General features: G+C 37.8%; 2 protein-coding genes and 1 long non-coding RNA gene across 11 annotated transcripts in view; all 3 read left to right on the top strand.

The window, feature by feature from the left end:
- The window catches only part of LOC129763241 (progestin and adipoQ receptor family member 3), a 99120-nt gene extending 80056 nt beyond the window's left edge, over positions 1-19064 (top strand). For 6 of the 8 annotated variants that reach the window (XM_055762123.1, XM_055762133.1, XM_055762117.1 and 3 more), the window contains exons 7-8: positions 3385-3817; positions 18446-19064. In XM_055762123.1, coding sequence (XP_055618098.1) covers positions 3385-3455 — 71 coding nt within the window. In that variant the 3' untranslated portion in view covers positions 3456-3817; positions 18446-19064. Of the gene's footprint in view, positions 1-3384; positions 3818-3880; positions 3898-18445 lie in introns of those variants that run through there. The other 2 variants (XM_055762158.1, XM_055762165.1) reach the window with 2 other exon arrangements.
- Positions 4404-12985, top strand: LOC129763229 (uncharacterized). The gene is made up of 2 exons (XM_055762107.1): positions 4404-12204; positions 12286-12985. Exon 1 carries the CDS (start codon positions 10124-10126, stop codon positions 11522-11524), a length of 1401 nt encoding a protein of 466 aa, XP_055618082.1. The 5' UTR covers positions 4404-10123; the 3' UTR covers positions 11525-12204; positions 12286-12985.
- Positions 19065-20280: 1216 nt separating the features above from the next.
- Positions 20281-24914, top strand: LOC129775320 (uncharacterized). 2 transcript variants are annotated; one of them, XR_008742925.1, is made up of 3 exons: positions 20281-20322; positions 20379-20426; positions 24717-24914. It is a non-coding gene; the product is annotated as an uncharacterized LOC129775320 (long non-coding RNA). The 2 variants fall into 2 exon arrangements; XR_008742926.1 differs by having other exon boundaries at positions 20295-20318.
- The last annotated feature ends 1478 nt before the right edge of the window (positions 24915-26392 follow it).

The following is a 26392-nucleotide window of genomic DNA, read 5'->3' as shown; positions in this document are numbered from 1 at the left end:
ATATATATATGGATAGCCCTTAAGATTTCCAACAAGTCGTCCATACATCGGAAGATGGGAACTTTTACAGGGAAAAAGTTTTTCTGATAACAACTTTTTCATTTTTTTCTAGGAAAAAAAACTATTAATGTTTAATTCGTAACATTTTTAGGTATAAGTTATCGCATTTTAAATGCTCTGCTAACTTTCCTCTATTTAGAAACATGTCAAGAACATGGCAAACGTGAGTTGTTGTTCAAGAAACTTTTTCCCTGTAAAAGTACCCGTCTTTCGATGTATGGGCGAGGTGTTGGAAATTGTAAGGGCTATTCATATATATATTTTTGATTTTTAAGAAAAATGAATGGTTTTTAAATTTTAAAAATAACTTTTTTGTGAGTGAAATTCTTTACAAAAAATTTTTGGTATTTTTTTTGTTAAACAGTTTAAACAATTTCCTACATTTCATCCTTTGACAACAATTTTGTAGGTATTACAGTTTTTAAGTTATAAATTTTTGTAAAAAATTAAGAAAACAAATTTGGCTTCTTCCAAAAAGCAGTCTAATTCTTTTTCGAACTCTTTTCCACAACGTTTCACTACTATTTGAGATGGTACTGCCAACTCCTAAGACGAGTTGGCATGAAATTCGTCTATAGACAATTGATAATTGGTTTACCATCAACATTGGGATGAGAGTTTTATTTCAATTTTACTTTAATGAGACTTTGTAAGAAACACAGAGATCAGGTCACCTTCCAAAACATAAATGCTCCATTTACGACAAACCACAATTCAGAGCTTATAGATTTCATACACACACTGGAGTAGTAAAACAGTGTTGGAAAGTATACAAAATCGAGAAGATCAGCACTTCGTGAATTACTAATGCTTACATCGAACATGTAGTTCCGGGATAATCCATTAAAACGTCCGAAACTGGCTGTAAATTTCTAATACAGGTCGGACTCGATTATCCGGAGTATTGATATTTTTTTCACTCCGGATAATCGAATTCTCCGGATAATCGAGTCAAAAAATTTTTTTTCTTTATTTGTTTTTTTTTGCATGTATTTTTGGTTTTTTGAAAATAAAAGAGGAATTTGATTTTTGATTCATTCCCTTAAAGTCAGAACACATCTTTCTCACATAAAAAAATTAATTTATCCAGATTCTCTCAGAAGGTGATCAGAAGGAATCCTCCTACGCATATGTTCGAATTTCAACAATGACAGAGTTACAGAACTTTTTTTTTGTTTCGGACTCTGTTGCCTCAAACTGGCAACAGTACTACATTAGAAAGTACGCTACGGAAGACGATTCTGATGCTTTCATTTGAAAGATGAGAAAATTTAGTACAGGATGTAGTAGTGGAACAACTAAATTAGTGAATTTTAATAACATTTTGGAAGTGAAACACTTAAAAGTTAATTATTTTTAACTAAAACTAGATTTAAACTAGATTGTTTCTATCAATTAAAATGAAGTTCTTTAACCGCTCCACAATTTGTTCTTTGACGCACAACTTCTATCTTCCTTAATTTGGCTGCAATACCTAGTGTAAATTCAAGCAAAATCTTCTAAAATCACGATTTTCACCCCACTGTACATGTAATAGCCACTTAAACTTCACCTTTACGTTGAAAGGTTACATTTCTTCATGAAATAAGCCATATTCTTCTTCTTGAATGGCGTTAACGTTCCCTGTGGAACTTTTGCCGTCTCAACGTATGCATTAACTAGCGTCATTTATTAATACTTCATTGAGATTTCTTAAGCCAAATAACATGCCTTAATGTATTCCGAGGGGCAAGCTCTAGAATACGCGTGACCACAGTGCAAGTCGAAGGAAATTTCTTTGATGAAAAATCCCCCGGCCAGATCGGGAATCGAACCCGAACACTCGGCATGATAATGTGAGACGCTAACCACTCGGCCACGGGTGCACCTCCAAGCCATATTAGATATATGAAAAAAATCCACACTGAATATAATTGAGTCAAAAATTGTATATAATCGAATCACATAAAATCGAGTCCGACCTGTACTGTATTCTATTAGTCAAATCATTTCATTTGATACCAATATTGAGGGGATTGCAAAAAATACATAGTCGACCATTTTGTGGCGGCGACCTTTTCGAATTTATGTTGTTCATAGTGTAGTGTATTCTCCAAATTAAGCCATTCAACCATCTTTTTGCGGCGGCCAAATTGAATTTTTCGAGATCATGGAACACGCAGTTTTATAATGACAGTAGAATTAAATGCATGTTCCATTCATTCAATCATTCAACAGGAACGGGGTCAATTTTCTATTGATGTGGGACAACCCAACAAACATTCAAACATACATAGAAACAGGTCAAGCTGAATGAAACCATTCAAAAAGTAATTAGTTGTTTGGGGACTCCGGCATCTTGAAATTGGATTTTTCATTATCTGCTATGTTCTAACTGTGTTCTACTAGTCAAGCCTTTTCATTTGATACCCATATTGATGGGGTTCTGAGAAAATAGGTAATCCGCCATCTTAGATTTGCATTTTTCATAAATAACTGTATTCTACTAGTCAAGCCCTTTCATTTGATACCATTATTGATGGGGTTGTGAAAAAAATATATATGGCGCCATTTTGTGATGGTGGCCATTTTGGATTTGAATTTTTCATAAATAACTGTGTTCTACTAGTCAAGCCCTTTCATTTGATACCCATATTAGCTATACAATATAGAATTATTATACAAATTATTCAAAATTTCCGAAAATCAAAAATAAAATACTCCGGATAATCGAGTCTAAAATTCCGGATAATCGAATCCCGGATAATCAAGTCTCCGGATAATAGAGTCCGACCTGTATATCAATATAATATCAATACACAACTAAAAGTAATATTCATATTCTGTGCTTCTTTAGTTCGAGCACAACTTTGAGAGCTTCGCTCTCGTCAATTACATCAATCAAATGAACTCCACGCGTCTGTAGACATCTCAGCTATCCTCTATTAGAATACTAAGTAGTTTCCTGTATTACTCTGTCATCTCATTTCTACCTTGTCAAACTTCTTCTCACTAGCAGAATCGTTTCCTATTTATACCTCTTCTAGGCAAAAATTTAATAAGCATACTTCGGACGCTATTAGTTGAAATGAAATAAAACTCAAATTTTCCGTATTAGTTCTTAGTACTAAATCATTATCACATATACTCTTTGATATAGTCAAATACACTGGGCGAAAATTCAAACACAATTGCTAGCCAACATAGTCTATTCCGTGTTGGAAATTGGAATGTGTAACTGGGTGCCTATTATGCAACACAACAGTCTAATATGTCGCACTCACCCCCACATATTCTGAATTTCACCGAGACCGATACACACTTCCTATTTTTCTATTTTCGCAGGTTTGGCCTTTGCATTTTTCATGATTGATAACGGATGTGTAGAAGATAGAGATAAATGTTACCGTTTGTAAATAAAACCGAACATAGTTGCGCGCAGAAACTTCCCTGCCGCCTCCCTGCTGCTAATGTGCTTAAGATCGAAACGACGGCGGGTTTTTTTTCTCAAAAAGCGGTTTTACATGAGTAACCTCCATTTTAACGTATTTACGTATACATATAATCTCGTTTCGGCGATCATTCATTCCGGTTGTGGTACCGTTGGAAGACGTTATTATATTGTAGTTCTAGTGCAACCGACTGACCGAAGTAGTAATACACACGTAAATGGATTGTGATTTGTGAAAATAATAGGATTTAACCAGAAAGAACACAGACACACAATGACTCACCACACACTCTGACCAATCTGAGCATAACTATTTCTCAGCCAAAGGTAGGAATCCGTGTTTGTTGTGAAAAATTGGTCAAAATTTGTTTCGAATTATTCATACTCTAGCCGTTGAACCTTGGTTGCTTTGGAAGTCAGATATTCATTTGAGATTGCTTACGAGAGACAAGTGTTTGTTAGATGTGCGTGAGTTGAATGTTTTAATTTTTGCATGATTTGACAAATTCATCACTAACTATGTTATCCAACCAATGTGTCTTAGTTAAATGCATTGAAAAACTGTTTTCCCTAAACATATATTTCTGAATTTAAATAACTCTTTCTAAGGTTAGGTTTTACGCATTTCGAATTCTTCACACTATCTATTTATTTGCCAAATATATTAAACCAAATTTAAAAAAAAAGAAAAGCAAGGATAGTTCCGCCTGATTGTTACTAAACTCGACAAAATGTTAAAAGGACACCTTATAGCATTTTTGGATGTTTTTCGAAAGGATGTAACTTTGTGCAAGGATATGGAATGTACATCACTTGAAAGGATCAACACACAACACGCGGAACGCGAAAGGACACAACACTTATGGTTCGTACAAAATTGTAATAATTTACAATAATTTTGTAAGAACCATGAGTGTTGTGTCCTGTCGCGTTCCGCGTGTTGTGTGTGTACAGCAGTTCTTACGTTAGCACAGTATCTAAAAATGAGTGAAAGGATCAAGTTTCTAATTTTAGAATGTTCTACGTTCATATTTTTATCTTGCTGTGTGTAGGTGTAATAGATAACAATAATGAGAAGAAACAAAAAACCGATTCTTCCTGTTTATTTTTTTGAAAAAAGTAATACTTTGTCTCAAAATTGGTGTTATACTTCAGAGTTTGTAAGAAATCTGATTTTATGTACAATTTTTGTTCAAAAATTACAGAAATTTGTTCTAAAAATGTAAGAATTTTAAACCTCCATCATGAAGTCAATAGCACAGTCACATTTTTGAGTCAGCGGCCATTTTATTCCAACATCTCTTCATATTTGCAGCATCACGAGTCACTCTGGCACACTTCTTCAATTTCCGCTTGGCTTTTGCCCAACATTTTTCAATTGAACGAAATTGGGGGCAATTGGAAAGATTAAGGTTTTTTTCCAATGTAATCGACCCCATTACCACGGTAGAACTAAAGCAGTTTTCGACTGTAGTGGCAGCTTGCCAAATCTGGCCAACCGGACCTTTGTGAGCCTTAATGGACGGAAGGAGACGTTTTTGGAGGCACTCTTCCCTATACATTTTCGAGTTAATTGTCTTGTCTACAAATTCCTTGCCAAATCAAGAACTTCCTGGTAAATTTATTAACGAAGTGAAATTTGCTGGGCACAACTCTTCTGACCGTGGCCTTATAGAATTTCAGGCCTGGGAGCTGTCCAAAATCCATCTTTACGTACGTTTCGTCATCCATCAGCATGCTTCCTTCGTACTTCGTCAAAACCTCAATTGTACAACTTTCGTCTTTTGGTCAACGGATTTAGCATCAGCGTCCTGTTTGGTTGCTTGCAGGCACGGAAATTACGATTATCTTGTTGCATACGAATTCTTCGAACAGTACATAGGTTAGTTGTGTTTTTTGGCGATATCGTAGTCCAAGAGTCCCGGGTTTGCCCTAACTGTATTCAATACCTTCAACCACAGCTTTCCGATCGAGAGTCCCACTACGACGCGTTCTCTGATTCATCCGCGTTCACGGAAACGTTTCCGCGCATTATACATGGTCGATTTAGCCACATTTTCTTCTGTCTGTATTATAGTGACTTTCAACACTTTTGGTTGGTTCGTCACTTTTACATCCATTCCGGAAGAATGTCGGGAATGACAATTGAACTCATGATCTTTAGCGTGAGAGGTACGGATGTTACCACTACGCAAGATCGCCACAAATCGTTTAACCATTTACCGTCGAAAGATGCAGGTTTTACAAACAATTTTCTGTCAAAATATTTCAAATACGCCTACTACGACCGCTGCTATAAAATGAACAGCGGTTCCGGATTCTGAATGTTTTTAAGCTTTCTACAGCGATTCCAATCTATCGAAAAAAAGGAAATACCGTAAACCGGGGGCAAATTGATCACTATTTTCAGAAAAATGTGAATATTTCCGATTGTTTGAATTAGATTAATACCCAATTATTTTAAAAATCAGTACTGGTGCTAAGGCCACAAAATGTTATGGAAAGCTTTGTTAAAAAAATCCTTAAGCGTTAATTTGGAAAATTTTAGGCGGAAAATTTAAAAATGTAGCTTCAGGGAGAAATTTATCAATCTATGTTTTTCAGGATTTTGTAGTGTAATATACACAAATGTGTAGAAAAAATCAATTATTTCTTCACCTACGGTCATTTAAATGATAATTCAAGGGTTTGAGGATACAAAAACCTGATTGAATCCATCTGAAGGTGTGGTCATGTCTTTCCATAACTCGATTGAAACCAGTGTTGCTAATGGTCACCATCGTATGACTGTTCATGGAGACGTATGTGCTGTGTCATTAATGAACATCATAAAATGAACAGTCAAACAACCGTCGAACTAAAAATGTCATATGACATTTCGGCTTTTTTTCGTCCTATACATTAGATATCCATCGCCCCGTAATTAAACAACAGTGTTCACGGGGAACGCTCACCGCTGAAAACGTTCATTCAACACATTCGCACTTGATAGGGGAGAGTTCGACCGAGATGGAAAATGAAAGGTGGGAAGATTTTTTAAATCTGTGACGTCACAGATTTTGTTTATGTATGTTATTTTTCTTATAATAGTCCACTACATAGGAAAAGTGTTGTTATTAAAAGTAAAAATAAGCAAATGAAATGAACGTACTAGTTTTTTTTCCTAAATCAATGCTAGCGTTCAAAATCATAAGTGCCTGACATTTTAACAGAAACTGAAATTTCAGCATTTTTGAAGTGTTCTAAACTTAATTTCAATTCAATTCTACTTCTCGTTACGTCGACCAAAAACGTAAACGAACAAAGTCAGAGTCACACAATCTTTTGTTCCCTTGTCCGATAAACATTTGACAGTGCATGGGAAAAAAGGTTGCAAGTTTTTTTTCATGTAAAATGAAGTTGGAAAATAAATTGAATTGACTGCGTATGACTTAGATTGAGACGAAAAATTTTCCGCTTGCGTCTTAGTTTTAGACGACTGAAGTTTTCAGCACCCTAATTGTGAAAAAAGTAATTACAATTGCTGACAAAAGTCAAAGTTCCATAAAGTTGCTCTAGAATTAAAACATAGTAGACATTAGAATACTATTTCAGAAATCAAAGAAAAAATTAAACATTTTAGTTCGTGATATGTTTAGTTTTTTTCAAAATGCGAAAAATATGATTTGGAAATCTGTAATTAGCTTCTGTATATCCTCTTTCAACGTTATTCGTAGACTTATTCAATTTTGTAACATTTGAGTAACTGACTGGTATGCCTGGTATGTGAACTTCCTATCTTCCTGGCTACTAACACAATCAAAGTTCAATACGACCAAAACCCGTGAATCTTCCCACCTTCTATTCTTCATCTCGGAGTTCGACGGTTGCTTTGATATAGCAATCCGTCTGAATACCATCCATCGTGTATGGATGTGTGAGTGAGCAGGTGGATGTATATGTGCAGCTACGCTTGAATGCTGAATAAAGGGAGAAAAAGAATGCACACCACTGCAGTTTTAATGTAAAATGACATTAAAACTACAGTCATATTAGCCGGAATTGAGGGATGGTCATGAGCGCGAATGGTAGAATGGAAATAGCATATTTTAATCGCTCTTCTGGGTACGGTCGACAGAAAGAAAAAACATATAAACGTTCAATTGATAGTCGTGTTTGGGGCTGTGCGTTTATTTCTGATGTGACTGTTAGAACCGAGCAATGCATTCTTGGTTACATTTGCAATACATATTGAGCCGTAACTCTTGAGCAAGTGATGATTGAGAGAAATGTCGACCGTTTACAACACTGATTGAAACATTGATCTGAAGGTCATCCGGAGACCATTCGGGTCATCCTAATATGGCCAAAAACCATTGAAATGGTCACCAATGAACTAGTTTTGACAAACCAAGACGCTCGGTATGTCGCATGATGCGATTCGGTTCTGGTCATTCGTGGTGCTTTTTTGTAAAATAGTTTTTTCTTACATGATTGAATAGTAACTACAAGTATTTGATTACTTATTCAACTCATGAATTAATATGCTTAGCGTCTATAAATATTGCTTTGATGTGTTGAAAATATGTTTATTTACCATAATAAAAAATGGAAACGAAAATGCTATTCAGAAAAATATTAATTTTCATGCCATTTGATAAGTGGTTCGTTGAGAACCATTGACAAAAAGAAGCTTCATGGTTATTGAACATGTCAGATTTGTTTTCAGTAATACGTTTGATCAATTTCACCCCGGTGATCAATTTGCCCCCGGATGACGTTACTCCAATTTTGTTTAAACCTCGTATATTCAGTTTTTACCGAAAAATTTCAGATTTTTTTTCGCTCTCAAGCTATTCTAATTTAAGATAGCCTATTAGGTTACTATTAAGCGAAATCCAAAAAAAGGTTCTTATGGTCCAAAACGAAGAAACGTCAGTTCTTCTTATTTGTTATAACTTTTTTTTAAGAGCTCAGACTTTTTCCTTGAAAAAGCCTCAAGTTTCGTAGTGTCGATAGGGGCAGCTAACGAATTTATATTTTTTCCCACTCTCTTGCCATTTCTCTTCAGTAAGGCTTGCCACTTCATAATGGAAAGATATACGATCCAACAACGAGTCGAGATTATTAAAATTTACTACCGAAATTCGGAGTCAATGGCCTCAACTTTAAGAGCGCTACGTCCAATTTATGGTCGTCATAATTGTCCTGCCAGATCAGCAATTGAGCGTCTAGTAGAAAAAATTTGAATCCACAGGCACAGTACAAAATGTTCCCGTGCCAGTGAGACAAAGAAGTGCCCGTAGTGTCGAGAATATTGCTGCCGCTAGCGCATCAATTGAGGAAGACCCAAATCAGTCTCTCACACGTCGTTGTCAAGCGTTGGGCATCTCTGTGACGTCGTTGTGACGAATTTTGCGAAAAGATCTTGGCCTACATCCTCACAAGATCATATTGACGCAAGAACTGAAACTGTTTGACCACCAGAAGCGTCGTAAGCTCGTGAATTGGGGTGAGCAACAACTTGTAAATGATCCGGATTTTCATCGAAAAATCATCTTCGGCGATGAGGCTCATTTCTGATTGAATGGCTTCGTCAATAAGCAAAATATGCCTGACTAATAAGGCAGCAATCCACACGTACTCCATGAGTCACCATTGCATCCCGAAAAAAAATACGGTTTGGTGCGGTTTATGGTCCGGTGGCGTCATTGGGCCGTACTTCTTCGGTGATGATCAAGACCGGCTCGTTACTGTGAATGGGAATTATTACCGCTTAATGATAACCGAATATTTTTGGCCCGAATTGGATAATATGGACTTGGACAATATGTGGTTTTAATAGGACGGTGCCACAAGCCATATTGCAAATTTAACAATCGATTTATTGAAAAGTTTTGTGAGCGTGTTATCTCACGAAATGGCTCAGTTAATTGGTCGACTCGGTCGTGCGATTTGACTTGACCAGGGCCCGAAATCTTCGAAGACCGACTCTACTCTCAGTAGCTTCGCTTTGACTAGAACTGCTTTGGCAGTCGCCCACAACATTCAATTGACCTCAATCGACATTTCTACCCCCCTACGAAACCGTATTGATATTTTTACGTCCATATAAAGAACAACGATGATTTCTGATGCAAGAAAGAAGTTACCCCATCAATGGACGGTTTACAACAATGATTGGTTCGACAACTCGCAAGCAGATCGGACAAGTTATTAATCGATCCAACAAAGGTGTTTTTTTCACATCGAATAATAGTGTGCTTTTTCATCGGTTGCGCTTGCGAGTGTAGCGAAATTTAAAGTGGTGCGCGCTGAGGATCCAAATCAGACACATTCATCACACACGCCACACAGCCGCGGCAAGTAGAAATTTATTTTTCTTTTGTTTCCCTATCATTCCTTCTTCCTTCTGTGCACGATATACACCATTGTTCAACTTTGTGTTAACCAAATCGGCAAACGTTGGCATTAGGGGTGATCATTATTTCTTATATACCGTTGAATTTTTATTGGAACTTTTTTTCATTTTAGCATTTTATTTGACATAAAATAAATCATAACCTTATAAAAAAATATTTTTTTTTCACTCATTTATTTATTTTGAATCATTATATTCTGTTCATATCGAACAGTTGACCGATTTTTTTTTATATGGCTGAGGGCGGGAAGGATCCCCCATCGACGCCATTGAATATTTCCGATACCGATCCTCCTCCTGAAGAGCAGGAAGATGAAGCAGAAGTTGAGGAAGAAACTTCTGTATATGAAGTTGGAAGTTCCGAAGATGAGGACATTGACGAAAAACAGGATTTTCGTCCAAAAGAATACCATGAAGGCTCCAAAGGCCCATTCATTGTATACTTTAGACGAAAATCTAAACCTCTCAATGTCATTCGTATCTCGAAGGAACTTACTCAGAAGTTTTCTGCAGTTAACGAGATTACACGGATGGGGCCAGACAAACTACGAGTTGTCGTCTCAAGCAGGACCCAAGCGAACGAAATCACGCGCTGCGACCTCTTTGCGATTGAGTATCGCGTATACGTGCCTTGTTGCAATGTCGAAATAGACGGCGTAATAACCGAAAAGGGTTTGACTCGAAAAGAGATTATCGATGGTGTCGGTCGCTTCAAGAACTCTTCACTAAAAACTGTGAAGATTCTTGCATGCGATCGACTGAAATCTGTGTCACAAAATGACAAAAATGACAAAAGGGTTCTCAATCGGACAAACTCTTTTCGTGTTACTTTTGAGGGTTCCGCCCTTCCAAACTACGTTGCAATAGGTGCACTTCGTTTACCTGTTCGGTTGTTTGTACCCCGGGTAATGAAATGCAACAAATGTATGCAACTCGGTCACACGGCCGCCTATTGTTGCAATAAAAAACGTTGCGCAGATTGTGGAGAGAGCCATGATGAGAATCCTTGCGCGAAAGAGCACAAGTGTCTTCATTGCGGCGGGACTCCTCATGATCTTATCCAATGCCCGGTGTACAAACAACGAGGGGAGAAAATCAAGCGTTCCTTAAAGGAACGTTCCAAGCGGACTTATGCAGAAATGCTTAAGAATTCCGTACCAACGAATCAGGACAATCCCTACTCCATTCTGCAGAACGACGAGCCTGTTGCTGACGCTCCCAATGCAGGAAGTTCCGGTACATCGCAGGGTGCCGTCAGGAAAAGAAAAATTACTTCTTTTCCATCACTCCCCAGAAAGACGACCGAAACTTCCCAAGTTGGAATGAAAACTCGAATTGAACGTGCTGAGAATAGACCGAAGCAAGTACCTCCTGGTTTAAGCGGTTCTTCTACGCACCAGGGGTCCTCAGCACTTCCCGGAGCAGCACCCACCCCGTCTGTTCCATTTTCGCGGTCGAGGCAACAGCCACAATCTGGTTTGCTTGCGCTTTCTGACCTGGTGGACAACATTTTAAATGCTTTAAATATAAATGACCCTCTTAAAAGCATAGTATTATGTTTGCTTCCGATTGTGAGAACATTTTTGAAAGAAAAATGTGGTTTTTTAGCAGCGTTCATTTCCCTCGATGCCTAATTCAGTGCAAGAGGTCAAGGATTTGACCACTGTAATACAGTGGAATTGCAGAAGCATCATCCCTAAACTAGATCAATTTAAATTTTTAGTTCATAGTTCTAACTGTGATGTATTTTCCCTCTGTGAAACATGGCTTTCTTCAGCCGACGAGCTGAATTTCCACGATTTCAACATTATTCGCCTCGATCGAAATGACTCGTTTGGTGGCGTACTATTGGGGATCAAAAAATGTCACTCCTTCTATAGAGTCACTCTCCCATCGATGACAGGCATTGAAGTTGTCGCTTGCCAGACACAAATCAATGGCAAAGACTTCTGCATTGCCACGATATATATTCCTCCAAGAACCATGGTCGGCCGCCATCAGTTTTTTGATATCATCGAGGCATTGCCGGAGCCGCGGCTAATCTTAGGTGACCTCAACTCCCATGGAACAGCATGGGGGTCACACTACGATGACAGCCGTGCCACGTTGATTTATGATCTGTGCGACAACTTCAACATGACAGTTTTAAATACAGGGGAAGCAACTAGGATAGCCAACCCTCCTGCACGGGCAAGTATGCTAGACATATCACTTTGCTCTTCTTCGTTATCCCTGGATTGCACGTGGAAGGTAATCCAAGATCCCCACGGTAGTGATCACCTGCCAATAATTTTATCGATCGCCAATGAATCAGGTTCTCGTGAGTCAGTCGATATTGCGTATGACCTCACGAAAAATATTGACTGGAGAAAATTTGCAGAAACAATATCTGAAGCACTTGTTTCAATGCATGAACTTCCTCCACTCGAAGAGTATAACTTTATATCGAGTTTGATTTATGAAAGCGCACTTCAAGCTCAAAAGAAACGTGTTCCTGCTACCACTTTCCGACGTCGTCCTCCATCACTTTGGTGGGACAAGGAGTGTTCAAAGGTCTACCTTGAAAAATCATCCGCTTTCAAAAAATTCAGGAAAACTGGATTAGTGGAATGGTTTCGAAAGTACCAAGCTCTAGAAGCCAAACTAAAAGGTGTGATTAAAGCAAAAAAGCGAGGATATTGGCGGAAATTCGTCAATGGTTTGTCAAGGGAGACAGCTATGAGCACTCTTTGGAATACGGCTAGGAGAATGCGTGGCTGGAACCATACAAATGAAAGTGAGGAATACTCTGACCGTTGGATTTTCAAATTTGCAAGAAAGGTTTGTCCCGATTCCGTTCCTGCACAAAACGTCGTACGCGACATTCCGCTCCAATGCGATTATGAGAATTTTTCGATGGTAGAATTCTCAATTGCCCTCCTCTCATGTAACAATTCAGCTCCGGGGTCGGACAAGATTAAATTCAACTTGTTGAAGAATCTTCCTGACTTGGCGAAACAGCGTTTGCTGAACTTGTTCAACAAGTTTCTGGAGCTGAATATTGTCCCGCATGACTGGAGACAAGTGAGAGTGATAGCCATACGAAAACCCAACAAGCCGGCTTGCGATCACAACTCGTATAGGCCGATTGCAATGTTATCCTGTATTCGTAAATTGTTAGAGAAAATGATTCTACTTCGTTTGGACAAGTGGGTTGAAGCGAACAATTTGCTGTCAAATACGCAGTTTGGCTTCCGCCGAGGTAAAGGGACGAACGATTGTCTCGCGCTGCTATCTTCTGAAATCCAAATCGCATTTGCTCGTAAAGAACAAATGGCTTCCGTTTTTCTCGATATCAAAGGGGCATTTGATTCAGTTTCCATGGAAATTCTCTCAGAGAAACTTCATAATCGTGGACTTTCGCCAATTCTGAATAATTTCCTGTACAATTTACTCTCAGAAAAGCACATGTTTTTCAATCATGGCAGCTTGAAATCTTCTCGATACAGTTTTATGGGCCTACCACAAGGCTCCTGCCTAAGCCCCCTCTTGTATAGTTTTTACGTCAATGATATAGATGATTGTCTAACTAGAAACTGCACGCTGAGACAACTTGCAGACGATGGAGTTATTTCCATCACCGGTACTAATCCCGCCGTTCTGCAAAAATCCTTGCAAGATATCCTGAACAACCTGTTCACGTGGGCTCTCAAGCTGGGTATCGAATTCTCTACGGAGAAAACCGAAATGGTCGTTTTTTCTAGGAAGCACGAACTCGCCCAATTCCAGCTTCACCTATCTGGCAAAGCGATCAGGCACTCGATGTTTTTCAAATACCTTGGAGTATATTTTGACTCTAAATGTACCTGGGGAATACACATTGCGTATTTGAAACAGAAATGCCAGCAAAGAATCAATTTTCTCCAAACAATAACCGGAACATGGTGGGGCGCCCATCCAGGAGACCTCATTCAGTTGTACAAAACAACGATATTATCAGTGTTAGAATATGGCAGTTTTTGCTTCCGATCAGCTGCCAGGATTCATATTCTCAAGCTGGAGAGAATACAATATCGTTGCTTGCGTATAGCAATGGGGTGTTTGCATTCGACACATACGATGAGTCTCGAAGTCTTGGCAGGAGTACCCCCGCTTACTCTTCGATTCACAGAATTATCCTACAGATTTCTCATCCGTTGCAAGATCATGAATCCATTGGTGATTGATAACTTCGAAAATCTACTCCAACTGACTCCTCAGTCAAGTTTTATGTCTTTGTACCATGATTTCCTTACCCATGAAGTGCACCCTTCACCGGGCATCTCCAACCAAGTTTGCTTCCCATACTTTTGCAATTCCTCTGTCAATTTTGATCTGTCCATGCGACAAAAAATCCATGGAATCCCAGATCATCTACGCTCCGATTCTATTCCGCCGATATTTTCGGCAGAATATGGGAAAGTTAGATCTGATAAAATGTTCTTTACTGACGGTTCATTCATAAACGGGTCCACTGGCTTCGGCATCTTCAATGAAAATTCCAGTGCCTCTTTCAAACTCAAAGATCCTTGTTCCGTGTATGTCGCTGAACTGGGTGCGATATACTACGCACTAGGGATCATTGAAACACTGCCCATCGACCATTATTTTATTTTTTCAGACAGTCTCAGCTCAATAGAGGCAATTCGTTCAATGAAAGTTGATAAACGCTCATCTTATTTCCTAACAAGAATAAGACATCTATTGAGTGTTTTGGTCGAAAAATTATTCAAGATTACCTTAGCAGAAACCTTAGAGAAAGCGGACTCGCTAGCTAAGGTGGGCGCTTCAGAAGGCACACTTTTTGAAAGGCAAATTGCCTATAATGAATTTTTTCACATTCCTCGTCAGGACACACTCGTTAGTTGGCAGCGCATGTGGAGTGAAGATGAGTTCGGTCGTTGGTTACACACGATTATCCCTAAGGTTTCGACGAAAGCTTGGTTTAAGGGATTGAATGTAGGTCGTGATTTCATTCGCGTGATATCTCGGCTTATGTCCAATCACTACAACCTAAACGCGCATCTCTATCGCATTGGGCTCGCAGCAAACAATCTTTGTGATTGTGGCGATGGCTACCACGACATCGAGCATATTGTCTGGTCGTGTATCCGATTCCATGCTGCTCGCTCTCAGCTCTCTAGAGCACTGAGAGCAAAAGGCAGACAATCGGATATCCCCGTCCGGGAGATCTTAGGTAGCCGTGATCCTGATCTTCTGCTTCATCTATACCTGTTCCTCAGAAACGCCGATGTCAACGTTTAATGATGTTTCCTTCGTTGTGTCCCTGTTTCATATCCCTCCTATCCGATCTATAAACTTTTACTTAGTCGCGGCAATACATACACACACTCTTTACAGATACACGGGCCAAAGGTTGTGCAGTCCACTGATCATTCAACAAGAGCCAAAGGTTGTATCGCTCATGACAACTCTACACGAGCTGATGATTGCGCCGGCTAGTGACCATTCTATCCTGAATTCCTCGAGTCGAGAAGACGCACCACGCTAGATATGGGGTGCATACTAGGGGGCGTTGCTGATTAATGGTCAGCTGCATCCCAAAAGGAAGTATCCCGTGTCGGGCACAGGTACAGAGCATTGGAGACAGCAACATCACAATTACGAAAACACTTGTAATACTAACCTCGAGCCAACCGCGAGTAATCGGTTACATATTACTAACATAGTTATAAGGCAAACATTGTCGAAATATTGAACTCCCGGCTCCGTCAGGTTGACGCCATATGAGCCTTAATAAAAATATATATTTTGGATAAAAAAAAAAAAAAAAAAAATGGACGGTTTATTGTCTACCCATTGTGAACTCAAACCAACGAACTTAGACATTTATCAAGTATGCTATAAAGGCCCTCGCGTTAGTATTAGTAAAGAGCGTGCAAAATAGCGCACACACACTGCACGCTATTTTATACGTGTGAGTAATTTTCGTGCACGATACAAAAAAATCTAGCTCACCTGTAGCGTATGTCAAACCACGTTGAACTCAAACATCGATGCATGCAGACGTACATGGGAGAGAGTAAGGGAGGAACGAATTCGTTTTGGGGGAAGTCACTTCGAAATGCAATGAGGACAATTTGACTGGGAAGAATGAAATGATGAAGTAGAGACGGTAGAGGGAGATAGCGACTAAACGCCCGACTGACTGTTCAGTCGTTTTGGTGGAGAAACTGCGTGAAGAAGCCAGAAGTCATTACTAACTGAATCTGGATATAGTCAGTCAGATAGTTGGCTGACTATCCTCAGTTGACTATGACTACGCCGAGCCCTGGATGAAAGTGTAAAATTCTTTGAGGAATATAAGGAAGTACTGAAAATTCATAACAGTGGTACCAAAAAAAGGATAGCGAAGGAAAGGAGTGTGAAGGAATCGATAGTGTAAGCCGAAGAAAAAGCTCATAAGACGAATTGGTATGAAGTTCGTTAATATTTGATGATCAACTGGTACGGATGCTTGGGAATCATTCGAGCTATTTTCGCAGATGGATCAAACTCCTTCAGCAGACCGTATGCGCTAGATAATCCCGGGCATTGCAATCGGATATGGCGGACGAAATTGCCAACATCCAGTTTTGGCTGACGGAACTAATCAGATCGATTTACAATTTTTAGCAATTTCGGTGCGAGCAGATCTTACTCTTTTGTTGGCATTTCCGCTTGAACCACTTAGGGGTAGTGGGAGCAAATTGGTCACCTGCTTGTTTGGTAGTATAACTATTGACTATTGATACCGTATTGATAATCACCTTATGTTGGAAGAATTTAATGACTTTTGAGTCACCCTGTACTTCAGTAGAGTTGTCAAAATGTCAAAATATGAATAAAAACAAAAATTGCTCTATCGGTAACCATTGGGCCGTAGCTCTGTGCACATGGTATCTAAGGAATTTCACGTGAAATGTAGTATGTTCAATCTGATATTTTGAACAAACTATCAGTTTGGACAACTGTTCACCTATTCTAGGAGAGGCGAACAGATATTTTGTTCAATCTCAGCGATTAATTAGCATAGAGATTTCTTTCGTGTTTAGGGGCAAAGTGGTCAAAGGTGTTATTCACTTACAATGTTCTGTTTACTAAAGCTGATATAACTCGTCACATTCTGCTCTTGAAGAGGTCTCTTTTGTGGCACTGACCCTGGAAAAATATGCCACTCCAACTAAACGAAGTTTTATTATGCGGAACGCTATGTGTTTCTTACTACATTTTGTATGCATGAGAAAAATTAAATTGAGACTCTAGGTGAATAGGCCAAGCTTATTTCATACATGTACCTACTATATCAAGTATGATTTGAACAAATTGGGACGAAAAAAACGCATAAATCTATCCCGTTTAGCTTGATATGTGTGAGTGACCACTTTACCCCCACTAAGTGCCCACTTTACCTCCAAACAAAAAAAAGTTCAATTTTTCACCTTTTTTTCTAATGCTATCTTGAACAACAATGAGTTGAACTACAATATTCTTCGAAAACGGGAATTGAAGCGGTATGTGGACGCTGGAAATGGGCATATTCCACTATGACCACTATGCCCCCACTTCCCCTATTTGCGTTGCCATTTCGTAGTATTTTCAGAAATAACTGACTTCTGAATAATCGAAGCACTCTCTCAATGAGAAACCCACACACTTCTCAGGATATTGAAAATGGGCAACATTCCTGATAATTCAATGAATAAATGTGAATGAAGTCTCATGATACGAACTTTGAAGAAAGTTCAGATAGAACAGAATGAATACGAATGAACACAGCAGTAAATTTGTTTGACGTCGAATGAATGACAGCAGTATCGACAAGCGAAATAAACGCGTTACATTGATAAAAATGTATTTTCAGTATTACTAGAGGGACTCAAAACACATCTACATCGACTCTCTCTTTTGGTCATAACTTAGTTGCAAACACATTCCCAGCTGTATTTGATAATATGGAAGATTGGTCAAAACCTCATCTATCGGATTCTATAGTGAACTCAAATTGGAACGCTTTTGCAGTTGAGCTATTAACTAAAGAAAAAGTTGATGAAGAGAAATCGATCAAATCACTTACACCCCTATCCTTCTGAGCCCCTCACTTAATAAGCTCAATATTTCCAATTCCTGGTCCATTATCGAATTTGTCCATTGAATCATTATAGCAATTTACAATAACTTCTCTGAGTCTACGATTATCAAGTCATATTGGAACAATATTTTTTTCTACAAACAGTTGATATGCTATTTTTTCTATGTTTTTTCATGATATTTTTCTAAGACACATTTCAACTAGACACGAATACACCCTAACCCATCAAATCAAAAGAACACAGACAAAGCAAACAATGAAAACACGGTTATGAGCATGACATTTTTTGTTGTTTTTTGAGAGTATAACCCTCATCGACATCGCGAAATTCCCATTTTTAATTATTGCTCGTGTGTTGCGTTTTTTTTTCATAGTACCCATCCACCATTCAAAATAATGAATCGAAAAAAAAATGATCCAAACAAACCCCCCAACCCCTTTCTAGGTATGAAATATGTTGAATTCAGGATGACTCACGGATGCTCCGCCGGGGTTCAGTATACCTGAGCACAGTAGTAGCACACGACGTAAGCAAAGCGTAATTGTTTGAAAGAACACGAGAGAGAGACACACAAGAGACAACTATTGCTAGTTTTGTAATTGTAGGCTAGTTCCGCAACGTTAGACAATTGTTATGTAGATGAATTGAACGATTTGGGCAGCAGCAGCGATAATCATTGGTGGTGAGAGATCGATAACCAATTCACCGTTTCTTCGTTAGATTCGTTAAGTTGTTCATATCGAAACTAGAGTGACTCGACATTCCAAATACTACACTAGTATTTACGCTGTAGCTCCACTTGTTGCCGCTCTAGTTGAATAGAGCTGTAGAATGATATGCTCAATTATACCAAGACAGCCGAATCCTTAGACAAATATGACGGTTAGGAGTAGACTTTTAAGTAGTATCAATTGAAACCAATCCGCAGTACAATATGTGATCTAAGCTCGCTATGAATACTGACAGTAATGTTTGTTTAAGTGTAAAATGCAGGGGAATTTCAAGTTAATCCGTTGTAATACAATATTTTACATTTATATGGTTAGTAGCAATAAAATTTTAAACAGAAAGTACGAAAACTCATTTCCTGCAATATGATGACAGCCAATAGTATTCTTCTAAATAAAATCATTGATCGCAGAAGAGATTAAATTTAGAATCGTAAGAAGTACAAAACAGCACGAAACCATTATAGTGCACTAGTAACCATTTCAAACCTTGTTTTCATTCCTCATTAGGGAGCAATAACGGAACAAAACAATGGTATCGCACTTCGGTAAACTAATTGTATCATAAAACGTCTAATCCTCGAATCGAGCTGTTGCATAGATTATCACCTGCAAAACCAAACAGACTAGACTCGCCTTGAGTACGAGTTTTAAACTACGTGATGGTGGGTGTGAATAACAGATAACACGCCTTTGCCATCTAGCGATTAGGCTCAGCTTTCAATTAATTCCGAAGGGTGCTTGCTATTTCAACGGAGGTTGAAGGTTTTTCGAGTCAAAAAAATGAGGGGAGAAGATATGCACCCTGATATGTTGGAAATCGATTATTCGATATATCGAATAACCAAAGGATGAACTATCAGCCCCCAATGTAATGCGTCTTGCTTCTTGTCTAGAATACGTCGTATGAATAGACCAAGCGTGTAAGTTCAATATTCGAGTCCGTGTTGCATTGTATGATGCCTATTCACGTTGGAATAATTATTGCGAGCTTGCGATAAAAGACCGCGCGAATTCAACGTTTATGTGACCCTGTCGAATATATCTCATGCAAATTCAAACTAAACTTATTACAGTGCCAGTTATGAACCCCACCATTAACCTTTTTGACCAGCTTCAGACGTTCTATCACAAGTAGCATACATGATTGTCATTGGCATTTCGTCCCAAAGTTGAATTACAGATTTGAATTGGAGTTAATTATTGGATTGCCTTGAAAGCCTGTGTCAAATTTTAGGGAAAAATAAAAAGCATCATTACATAGGTAGACATAAATTCATTCAAATTAATATGGACCATATTTTATGGTACGCAGCTTAAAAAATTCATTCTCTCATAAATTGTTGTCGAGAGGGACATCCCAGCTGAACTTCGAAACTTTTTGCTCGGTCGTCAAGAAGACATGAGGTCTGGCTTAGATTGTCGCATCGTGTCGATGCAATGTCAAGACTGTGTGTAGCATACATAAATGCCGCAAGTTAAATACAGCTCAAAAGTTACGTCAGTGGAATCTCAAGTCTAATGCTGTTCGTAGCCAATAATGATTTGAAGCAGCTGAACACAAAAAAAAAGTGTATGGTGTTTCTAGTGTCGGTATTTTGCTTTCGGTATCTACATACATGCATATTTTAATAAGAGTCCTTTTCTAGCCTTAAATATCATCAAATCATCATCAAGTCATCAAATACCCTAACTTGGTAAGTATATATAAGACAATATTCCTATGCGATAGAGTTTTGCCAAATGCAGACTATTGCATAAGTTCAAAGAAAATTGATAGACACAATGTTTTGGGACCAACTTCAATCCGAAAATGAAAAACTAAATCTGTATTTGGTTGACTGCGAAAAAATGTGTGTGATTTTCGATTTCCGGCAAGATCTGACTGAAAGAGAGCTTTAAAGATGTACCGTAGGTCTTATTCGTTATCTACTCTGTTTCTTACGGAGATAAATTGTAAATTTGTATTTCAAATGTGGATTGCGCATCGATTGCATCAGGTCCCGTGAACTGTCATTCTAAATTTGCCAGTAGAGTATTGATGTAAAAATTGTGCATATGATGGCTAGTAGCTTGACACAAACAAAATAATCGTGCCGAGGGGGACAAAGCGATTGTTATTGTGATTTCTGTTTTCATAATACTTGCTCCATTCGCCGTTATCGTGCGTGTGTCACAATGATATCTCAAAACCGTGCATTTAAATCAGAAAAGGGAACATTTGGATGGATGGCATAATCAATCAAAATATGTTTTGGGCTATCTTGACAGATTCAATTTGATTTGTTTTGCATCTCATGTGCATAGACTGTTATGTTCTAGTGGAAATATCAGGAAATGTGTCGACAAATGTTTGAGTATGAGTCAACGAGGTACATATCGAGGTGGAGCAGTAGGCGAAGTATATCTGTATTGGCAAGCAAAATATCTTGTCGTAATTATTTGCATTCAATATGGAATGTATATGGAACAAACAAAACAATGTTCAAAGTACTCACGGTTGCATGATAAATTGAGCCAAAATTCTCGTGAAATCATTCAACTCTTTGTTTTTTAACAGATGACAATTCTCGATATTTATGTTCTCGGGAGTAGAAACATTTTCGGTGAAATTTTGATTGTTTGGCTATTATTTTCTCACAACACTGAGAGTCTTCAGAACATCAACTTCGTAACGTTGAATGAATAATGAAAGTTCGTTTGTTTCTATGAACGTGGGGGAGTGAACATGGCACATGGAAATATCACTTTTTTCCGTCTTTATCGACATGATTTCACAAACATTCACTGCACGCTGTCACATTAGCTCCATATTCAGCGGGAACTCTAATAAAATGTACGTTTTTCATTGATAAAACAATTCCTGAAAATAGCATATTCACATGGATGCGGTAGGCAATCAAAGATAAACACAAATACTAACGTTACGGTTTTTAAAAATAGTTATGGCAATGCATGCTATGTCGCTCGAAACTCTACCATCTTCATTACCTTTTTTCCAGGACATTGAGTAACGGATATCCCTACCAGTCGTCGGCACTGTACATAAGGGAGGCCGCGCAAATGATTATGTCAAATTTCAAAAACCGACTATGTACTTTTTATTTACTAGCCAAAAAAATAACCTGTACCAAATTTCTGCTCTATCGGACATGATTTAGGGGTGCCTCAAATCGTTTAAAGTTTTGATTTTCTGACCCTCGAAAATCTCGGTGATTTTTCGGTTTTCGAAAAACTTAAACTTTGACGGCTGTACGATACTAGTAAATGAAAAAGTTTGAAAAATCGAGATGGCCATTTTCATTGGCACTCTAAACCATACGTTTTACCTTATATTCCGAAAAAACGACTATGTTCTAGAAAGCCGATTTTATATAAAAAAAAAACTATTTTTGACAAACAAAAATGTTTGATATGACAGTAGATCTCGGCGTTTCATGCAATTTGGAGACATTTAGCATTAACATATTTTTTTGAAAACCCCGATTTCATTTAACGGTTAAGAGCGAGGATGACTGAGGAACTATTCTTGCAAATGATTACTCTAATTGACGTGACGAATGAATACAAATCTTCGTTCAACCTGATTTCAATCCACCACTTCTACTCAACCTCGACATGAATCTCGTTGTCCGCGTACACAATTTTATTTCAACGTCCATATAAAGTGAAACGAAAACTTGATTTCTGATCAATGTACTGGAAAAAAGGTAATGAAGATGGTAGAGTTTCGAGCGACATAGCATGCGCTGCCATAACTATTTCTCAAATAGTGACGTCAGTCGTTGTGTTTATCTTTGATTATCCACCGCATCCATGTGAAAATGCCATTTTCAGGAAGCAATTTATCAATTAAAAACGTACATTTTTTCAGAATTCTCGCTTAATATAAGGCTAATGTGATAGCGTGCAGTGAATATTTGTGAAATCACGTCGGAAAAGACGGATAGAAGTGATATTTCCATGTGCCATTTTCACTCCCCAACGTTCATACAACGAAGTTTCATTATTTTAGCGTTATGAAGTGGGTGTTTCGAAGGCTCTTAGTGTCGGTGTGTATGATGTGAGAGAATAATCGCCAATTTTTCAAAATTTCACTGAAAATGTTACTGCCTTCGGGAACGAAGCATACGACTGCTCTCTGGACCTTTTTACCACATAAATAATCGAAATAAGCCACGATACAATTGTCATGTGTTAAAAACAAACAGTTGAATAATTTCATGAGAATTTTGACTCAAATTATCATGCAACCGTGAGTACTTTCAACATTGTTTTGTTTCTTTCATATAAATTCGATATTGAATGCAAATAATTACGACACGATATTTTGCTTGCCAATACAGATATACTTAGCCTACTGCTCCACCTCGATATGTACCTCATTGATTTCTGATGCAAAAAAAAGTAATTAACTCCATTAATGGACGGCTCCATTGTTTACCCATCGTGAACTAAAATATCGATACATGCTTACATAGTACATGAAAGAAAGACAACGTAAATAGAATATCAGCGTTTTTACTGTACGTTTAAAATCGGTTGAAGATTTGGTTGAGCTTTTAACTCGATTCCAAGACATATTAAATGCGCAAAAACACCTAGTGAATTCAAGAGGCCCCGCCTTAACAGCCAAAAATGGTTTTTTTTATTTTTTTTTGACAAACAATAGTACCTGACGAAATTTGTTCGAATGGATTTGATCTGTAGAACGTATTTTTGATGTAGGACTATTTTGATCTCTATATATTTCAAACGCATATTACTCAAAATCGTTATTGCGATGCATGTTATGTTGTATACCATTAGACCGGAAATTCATACAGCATTTTTTGCTTAAAACATGAACAGAGAATATAGTAAAAAAATAAAGAATTTCAAGATTAAAATGGGTATGTTATTTCAATTTTACTAGCCATTCGTTTTCCCCACAACGCAACGAGCAATGGTTTTGCCTATAATTCGGGCGTTAGCTCATAATGTGAGTTGATGCTGATTATAAATTATTCTCCATTTTCCGATAATAGGCATCTATTTATAGGCAATATTTATCAATAGAGGGATGACCTTGGAATGATCTTGGTTGGTTTACTCTATTCTCCCCCCAAAGATTCGATGAGAGTTTAGCTCAAAAGGATAAACGTTAATAGAGATTTCATGAGATTGATGTTGAGGTTGTTGTCCAATCAATTCGTGATCAATCCCATTCTATATCGGGTAGGTCTTGCTACTAATATTTCATGTAATTGTAGTCCAGAATAGCATGATATTGAGCATGTTATTTGGTTATTTAAAAAAATCAGTTAAAGAATTTAACTGGCTGCTGATTTAGAGGTTTTTGAAAGGGTATACTCACACATGTCAGATCATCATAGCTTAAGTTCCGATCTAAATATTATGTTACCCATATGTGTTTTCCTTAGAAGTAATTATGCTAGTAATTTCCTTGAATTTCTTTTCCTTTTCCGTTCTCCATTCCCTTCCCTATAAATAAGTAGAGCTTAGCACCCGATGAGATCAATGTATTACAGCAGCAGCACGAACTTCCTAAGAGAGCACTCATGGTCATAGGATACCTTATATTTCATCATTTGCCTATAAAATTATTACAATCCTCTACAAACAATATTCCGGACAATAAAGTAACGTAGTAAAAATGCTATTTTTATCCATATTATATTTCTGTAGTTATAGATTTATTAGATATAGGTTTATACCTATGTAGATCTAACCTATTAAGACTTGTGTTAAAAATGCACTGATGAATGATGACTACTTGTCCTCTTCTGCAAAATTGAATAAATAGAAGAAAAGGGTGGTAATAGCATTAATAGTATTTTCTATGATTTACTGGAGGACGTACAGCAGAAATACGACATTCCACCAGTAAAGCAATTCAACGTGGATGAGACATCAGTGATTCCAGTAACTATTTTTCATCAATAGGAGAACGAATTAAACTAAAAATTAATATCATCATTCAACAGGTACAGACCAGAAATTCCAAAATTCTAACAATGCGGGGAAAACGGCAGAAAAGCGCTATAACTTCAGCTGAGCGATGAGCGCTGAGTGCTGAATACGGAATAACGATCATAGAATCTTCCACAGGGCACTCTATGTTGCTACTGTGGGGCACAATTCAGTTCCTCTACTGCCGGCGATGGATGGAACCAATGCTATCGATGCCACTTGTGGGTACATAACTGCAGAAATATTCTCTGTTCCTGCTTTGAGTAACGTAAAATTACAGTCCAATCACTTTGATCACATTGTTACTTTTTGTACATACAAACTGAATGAAATCCAATGAAATATACGTGAATAGAATAAACTTTCGTTACGTTATTTCCTAGCGAAAACATGCTTAATTGATTGAATCAACCAACATGGTCATATTGCCCCGCATGGTGGCCATTTTACCCCGTAGTGCTCTCGATCGATGGAAATGGAATACATTTTTAAAAGTGTAAATTTTCATCAAGAATCTTTTCTAAAGCATTTTCATACATTGTACATCGATCAATAAGGTTTCAAATCGTGAAGTTTTAACATGTAGCACAATTTATAAATGTTCATACATGATTCAGGACGTTTCATTCTTAGGAGGGCCATATTGCCCCTTCCTCTCCTTTTAGTATTATTTATGTCATCATCTTGGTGATGATGGAATTTTTCAAATTTTTTTCATTTTGTTGTTTTATTTTGTATTGGTTTAAAAAAATTCAGTAGTACTACATTCAAAAGTACTACAAAAGTTTGAGCCTCGCGCGTCACACAGATATAAAGGATATAAAATAAAAGTTTTGTGAGGACCGGTCTAGGATCGTAAAGGGAAAATTCTCGACTTTTCTGGATGGGGATACTCATTGTCTAAAAAACTAGGCTAACGGTTGACTTTATGCTCTGGTGGATAAATTGGCTGCAAGAGCCTTGCCGGGACCGTATCGGCTCTGTGGCGGACAAAACTGAGTGTTGGTTTCTTTTTTGATAATGTAATAAAATAAAAAATTGAATTTATATCTGTAAGCAAAATAAGTTCGTTTTTTTGTTGAATTGATTTCAAAGCTGAGAAAAAAATTATTATCTCCTATATAACTCATCTTGCACAATCCTCTGTAGAGGAAAGTCATCATCATCTAATACACTAGTCGCAAACCTGTCACCGAGAAGGCCGACATTTGCGTTAATCTGGAACATGAACTGCAACATTATTTTTGTTTTTACTCGCTCGCACATCGATAAAATAAAAAAAACAGAACGTAGGACTACGAAAAGTTTCCGTATTATTTAATACGTCACACATCAAGTGATTTCACTAGCCTGCTGAGCGCTCTAGCGCCCTATATTATTCAAGTACCCACGAGTGAGACTCGATGTTGTACGGGAAAGGGTTAACCCTCCTGTACTCTCGTGCAAAACCATAACTCGTATACTCGCGCACGGTGTCATAGACCGAAAGTTGAGCTTCTCTGTAATATTGCTGTTGTGTATTTTTTAGACTTCATTGGTATTCAATGAAGTTCAGTTTTAATAGTCATCTAATTCAGCCTCCTCAATCAGAGTATTTTTTACACTTCAACACAAATAACGAAATACGAGAAATAAAAAAAATCCTGTTATTAATTAAAAGTATGCAACTGAATATACTTCATGAAAGTAT

The sequence above is a fragment of the Toxorhynchites rutilus genome, chromosome 1 (genome assembly GCF_029784135.1).
Source record: "Toxorhynchites rutilus septentrionalis strain SRP chromosome 1, ASM2978413v1, whole genome shotgun sequence".
In the NCBI taxonomy this organism is placed as follows: domain Eukaryota; kingdom Metazoa; phylum Arthropoda; class Insecta; order Diptera; family Culicidae; genus Toxorhynchites; species Toxorhynchites rutilus.
This window is presented reverse-complemented; position numbering and strand designations above follow the sequence as displayed.

Coding starts and splice junctions, on each gene's coding strand:
- LOC129763229 (XM_055762107.1), top strand. CDS start 10,124: ATGGCTGAGGGCGGGAAGGATCCCCCATCGACGCCATTGAATATTTCC.